Source organism: Pseudorasbora parva, chromosome 1, assembly GCF_024679245.1.
Source record: "Pseudorasbora parva isolate DD20220531a chromosome 1, ASM2467924v1, whole genome shotgun sequence".
Classification (NCBI taxonomy): domain Eukaryota; kingdom Metazoa; phylum Chordata; class Actinopteri; order Cypriniformes; family Gobionidae; genus Pseudorasbora; species Pseudorasbora parva.
In genome coordinates this window covers 39,187,053-39,192,910 of record NC_090172.1, presented here as the reverse complement: position 1 = coordinate 39,192,910, position 5,858 = coordinate 39,187,053, and the positions used below count along the sequence as shown (strand labels likewise).

At 34.4% G+C, this 5,858-nt stretch overlaps 1 protein-coding gene across 1 annotated transcript; it reads left to right on the top strand.

Annotated features, from left to right (window-relative positions):
- Positions 1-291: 291 nt before the first annotated feature.
- Positions 292-5,599, top strand: amfrb (autocrine motility factor receptor b). The gene is made up of 12 exons (XM_067440332.1): positions 292-653; positions 1,188-1,280; positions 1,470-1,634; positions 2,037-2,189; positions 2,315-2,355; positions 3,039-3,171; positions 3,309-3,442; positions 3,950-4,060; positions 4,264-4,454; positions 4,631-4,722; positions 4,811-4,840; positions 4,939-5,599. The coding sequence occupies exons 1-11, from the start codon at positions 402-404 to the stop codon at positions 4,826-4,828; spliced, it is 1,383 nt and encodes a 460-aa protein (XP_067296433.1). The 5' UTR covers positions 292-401; the 3' UTR covers positions 4,829-4,840; positions 4,939-5,599.
- The last annotated feature ends 259 nt before the right edge of the window (positions 5,600-5,858 follow it).

Below are 5,858 nucleotides of genomic sequence, written 5' to 3'. Positions count from 1 at the left end.
TCAAACATTGAGAGTCAGATTTAAAAAACTAAAAGAATCACTAACTCCTCGGAACTTAATTCCTTATTTACAATAATTGTTGGCTAAAACAATCATTTTATATTTTTTCACATTGACATTGGGCAATAAACTGATGAAATCCCAAATGATTTTGAAGGAGCAGATTCGACCATCTTTTTTAAAGGTAAATTTACTCCCTTGTTTACGCCCTCTCCAGTGCAACTTGAAATAAAGTAACACAGCACTGAAGGCTTGAAGACATATTAGTTTATCCTGTTTATGACGACCGATAAGTATTTATGTATTTAAGTATGAGACCAAATTAAGTATCCGATTACTAGTGACTGTGACTTAAAGAAAGAGGAAAAACGTTATTTTTGTGTAGACATATAGGTGATCGAATGGCGCCCAGTGTTGTTGATGTATTGTCCTGGCCTTGGGCTAAAGCGTACACAGCATTCAGTGTATGTTTACTGACAAAATGCGTCTACAAACTGTATGAAGAGGCGCAAAATTCACTCATACAGACCGAGAACAAACACTCTCAGAACTCACCCGATGGCAGGACACGCGATCGTGACAATGTCAACAACGAAGAATTACATTCAACTGTTTTGTGGTATCTGGCGACGACGGATAGCTTTTGTATATGGGTAAGTGGTCCAATTCTTAGCAAGTCTTATTTTGTATTGATCAGTGAATGACACTTTTTTTGTGATTCATAAGACATTAAAACATGCAAGTTTATGAATTTAAAATGTACTTAATAGATGGGCCAAATTAGTATCTGTGTGAATTAGTTTGGCATAATATTTTATTTCTTACTTATTTTATATACAAAAATATCTTCCCTTAATGTTTTATTTTTTATTTTTTATTTATTCTAATGTAATGAAAATTGTGTATTCATTTTCAAGGTATGACATTTTTGTATGATTAACACAAATTGATTTTGATGTAGGCTATACTTAAACCAGCATGAATAAAAAAGACTATATTTCTAAGAACTTTATGTACTTTAAAATAGTTTTTTTTTCTCACACTCAAACAAATAACATGGTCATGCCCATTCTTCAGACCTTGTGATTTTATATTTTATATTAGGTTTTAGGTTTTTGGTAATCAGTGTCAGAGCAAATGTACATAAGTGCTAGTAGTAGCCTATATTACATTAATCATCTCCTCAGGTCCTTGTGAACACACTGTGCTGTTTTCTCCTGCTGACGGCCAAATGTATCCAGTTTATTGCGTTCGGCGATCTCAGAATGAATGAAAAACAGGTAATTCATGTGGCACATGTCCAGCCTGATGTAGCCTAAACAGGAGATTAAACATAACAGTGAAATAATTGTGCTTGTTTAATTACTGTGTTTCTCAAAATCCATACAATCCACAGCATTGTACTGTATGGCTAATGAACCTTTCTGCTTGTTCTGTTACCTTTTTTGCCTTGACATTCCTGCTATAAGAACCTCAAGGGCAAAATCCGGAACTTTCTATTCTACAAGTTCATCTTTCTCTTTGGTGTGCTGAATGTGCAGACAGAGAGGGAGCTGGCCATGTGGTGTATTTGGTGCTCTGCACTTCTCTTTCTTCAGCTCTTGGCCCAGCTCTGCAAAGATCGTTTTGAGTATGTAAGTAAATATATTTTCAGTTGATATCCAGATACCCAATACTCAGAGAGAGAAATCCAGTGCTTGGAAACTGGAAAACACAGATGACCTACCATGTGACTACCCAAGTCCATATCAATTTCAGGTTGAACATTATAAATAGAATTAGAGTCCTTGAACCCTAGTGTGTTTACTAAGATCGTTTTCAGTTTAGTTTTAGCATTAGAGAATATTATGCTTTTAAATTAGTATCATTCTCTCATGTAAGTGCTCTCACCTGCACAGCAGCAGTGAAGTTAATGAGATCACTGTAACACAAGATTCTGTTGTGCTGTATTATTAAGTCATAACCATCTCAAATGTTATGTATTCAATGTAATCTGTGGCCTTGACTTGAGGATATGTGTGTTTTGTATTTCATAGCTCTTGTCATCCTCCATCATGTCTCTGGGCAGCCATATGCGAGTGTTGTTGGTGTTGATGTGTTTGTTAGTGTGCTCTGGAGGGCTCACTGTCGTATGTGCCCTGCTGAGGTTTTCCCATGAAATGAACACTCTCTCCTTTATGGCAGTTGAAGTAAGTTTGTGTGCATGCAAACCTGTTTGAATTTTCTATCTGGGTCTGTATGCGTGTAGAAGCTAGTACTGTATACATTTGTTTATAAGTGTACAGATTATTAAAAATCATTGTCTTTTTTACAGTGCCTTATGGTAACTATATATATGAGCCATGTAATTCTACGGTAAGTATTTGTAAACGTGAGTTTTGCCATCCACATTCAAACAAACATTTATCAACATTAACTACACCACAGAAAGTCTTAAACTTACTTTCCAAGTAAACTACTTTACTACTTCCTTTAAACTCCTCTAAAAGCTACCAGGTCCCATGGCGACTCATGCCTGGCCAAAAAAAATTGGCCCCTCTTGAGTCCAGACTCAAAATCACTGAAAGTATTTGGGATGTGCTGAGTCTACGGAGTTTACTGAGTTCTTGACTCTTGCGTTGCCAATACAAGAGTTTGACCAAAAATGCATGCACCTCTTGATGAAAATAAATGTTGTGATGGTATTTCCATAAAGAGGTGCATACGGTTTTTTTTTTTGGACTTACTTAAATCCAAACTGCAACTTTTTTTTTGTTGGGCAGTATATATATAGTATAGGTATACGGCATCAGAATGGGTAAGAATTGGGATTTTAGTGACTTTGAGTGTGGCATGATTGTTGGTCTGAGTATTTCAGAAACTGATGACTTGACTGATGACTGATGACTGATATATATATATATATATATATATATATGGTGGAGTATTACTTAATTACTTTACACCTCTGGTAAATATAGACACATAAGTTGTATGAAATGTATCCTTATATGTTCTTTAAGATATGTGCATGCTAAATGAAAACTTACTTTGTTCAGGTACACAATTCACCTGTATGACCTGATCTGTGAAGATTCCTGGGAAGATAAAGAGGTCTGTATTTATTACACAGACTTTGTCATGGAGATGGGGATTCTTTTCCTTGATATAATGCATCATATCCACATGCTGGTGAGTCAATAATCTTGTTTTTTTGCGTTCACTTTTATGTTAAAAAAGATTAATTCAATGAATCATTTTATTTTTATTACTATTAAGTAGTAGAATTATTAGCACTTATTTTTCTTGTCTTTTCCTTCTTTTTCTAGCTCTATGGGAATATTTGGTTCTCTGTGGCTGATTTGATTATATTGATAGACTTACGGTTCTTGTCTCAGGAAATGCAACACAAGTTACTTCAACTCAAAAACTACCTGCATATTTATGATGTTATGGACATGAGGTAGGTTTTACAGGGATTTTAAGCCTTTCATCCTAGGTAGATGTCTAATATGGTAAAAAGGGCACTACAGAAAATATGATTTTTGTGTACCTATTTGCTCAGCAAAAGAAAAAAGCATTTTCAGTACTTTCCAAAAGATAAAAAAATTGTAGGCAGTCAGATTTTTTTTCCATCACTCTCAGCCATAACTTTTTGTGCCATAAATGGACATACATTTATAAAAATGAACATATTAAAAACATTGCTAGATTCATTAATCATTAATAACTGTGAGAATGTTGTTGTCACAGTCTGAATTTTTTTGAATACCGGTAATAGTTAATATTTCTATTTAATGCTAGTGAACATTAATTTGTGGAAAGGTCAGTTTAAGTTTCTCAAACTCTGTAATGTTACATATTATTATGCTGAATGCTGGTTTATTTTTGTACATGAGTAAGGTAACAGCTGTTGTATGTGCACTCCGTTTTGGTAATTTGCAATAATGAAATCAATATCTCTTGGCAGGTTTTCTATGGCAACAATGGAAGAGCTGGCATCTCATGATGACAGATGTGCTATTTGCTGGGAAAAGATGTACACAGCATACAAAATGCCCTGTGGGCACCTTTTCCACAAGTATGAAAATGACCACAATTCAGAGAGAGAAGGGTTTATTATTAATCCACCCTGGGTACTGCATGTGAATGCAATCTCTCATGCAGCACTAAATTGAATGGGTGACAAAAGTATTAAGTATTTCTGTGGAAATAAATTAGACAATATGAAAGGAAACCTTTTTACATGGTCTGTAAGCTACTGGTATATGTGTGTGTTCTCAGGTCATGCTTGCGTTCCTGGCTAGAGCAGGATATGTCGTGTCCAACATGTAGGATGTCTGTAAATATCAGTGACAGTCGTACCAGAAATGAGCAGGAGGGGGCAGCACTGACAGTCAGTTTGGGCCCATCTGATGTGGCAAACCCAAACAGAGCTCCAATCAATTACCAAAGTCACTTCTTCCATTTTGATGGTACATCTGTTGTTTTACGCATTAAGAATATCTAAGCGCTCACTCAATAGGTTTTTTAATGTACAGTACAGGCACATTTGCTTTTTATTATGACTTTTACCAGTTTGATCATTGCTTCAAAATGGAATTATAGAATGATATCTATTGAAATATCCCTCCTCTTCTTCTTCTTACAGGTTCCCAAATTGCTAACTGGCTACCTGGCTTTTCAGTTGGATTTGTGCACTCACCTAATATGATTATTCTATTGCAGGCAGAGGGCTCACAGGTAAATGTGAGAATCTACATAGTCCTTTTAAATTGTTTTCCGTTAAAATGGTTGCATTTTCTCATATTATTCATTTACTGCTTTTCAGGTACACCGGGAGGAATAAATGTTTCCTCAGGTATAGACCTACCTGAGTGATCATTTAAAGAAGTTTTGAAACCAACAAATTACAAAGAATGTGCCACTTACTGCATTTCTCTGTGCCTCTCTTGACAGATAAATTGCTCTCCTGAGCAGATGTAAAATGAATGAAACATTCAGTTCAAGTTGGTTGATGACATCTATATTAGGGCAGGCAAGGCAAGTTTATTTGTTACACACAATGATAATTTAAACTTATTTACATAAAAGAATAAAAAATTATATAAAAAAGGTGATATATTAGAAGAAAGTCAGTAAAAGTTCAGAGCAACTGGAAATGTGCAACAGGCATAGAAATAAGTGTTTGCTCAACACTGATGGTCATAGTCTGCCTATCCCTGCCAAATGTATTGATTCTGCCAATAACAAGTGCAAGGTTAACATAAAATGCTGAGAAGAGGATGCTACCCTGAAAAGCAAAAAACAAACAAAAAATGTTATAGGCTGTGTGCTTTTGCAATTATATATATATATTTATATATTTGTATAGGCATTGCTCAGAAGATTTCTTCTGGAAATTTTAGTAGGCTATGCTATTTAGCACAATGATGTTTTCTGAGATCAATAATAATGTTTTATTTTTTTATTTTATATTTTTTTACTTTGCCTGTATGACTAATTTATTTATTTACTATGTTAAGTGATACAATAAGACAACATCTGTTTTGCCAAAGGTATGTTTCACGTGCATTCAATTAAGGAAGCTTCCTGTCAGTGTATGTGCCTACTATTTTTTTTTTTTTTTTTATTGATTTTTTTATTGGTTTTAAAGAAATGCAAATATATAAACAGTCAGGGGTACAATAAATAAAGACAGTAATACATAAATACAATAATAAAATAGAATAGTGACAAACTTAAAAGTTAAATAAAAATATGAAAATGTTTACACGTAGAAACACATTTTACAGGTTATGTGCCTACTAACAAAACACGCGGAAGGGGGCGATAATTCATTTATCACTTTAATATAAAGCACCAAGCGTTTGAGGATC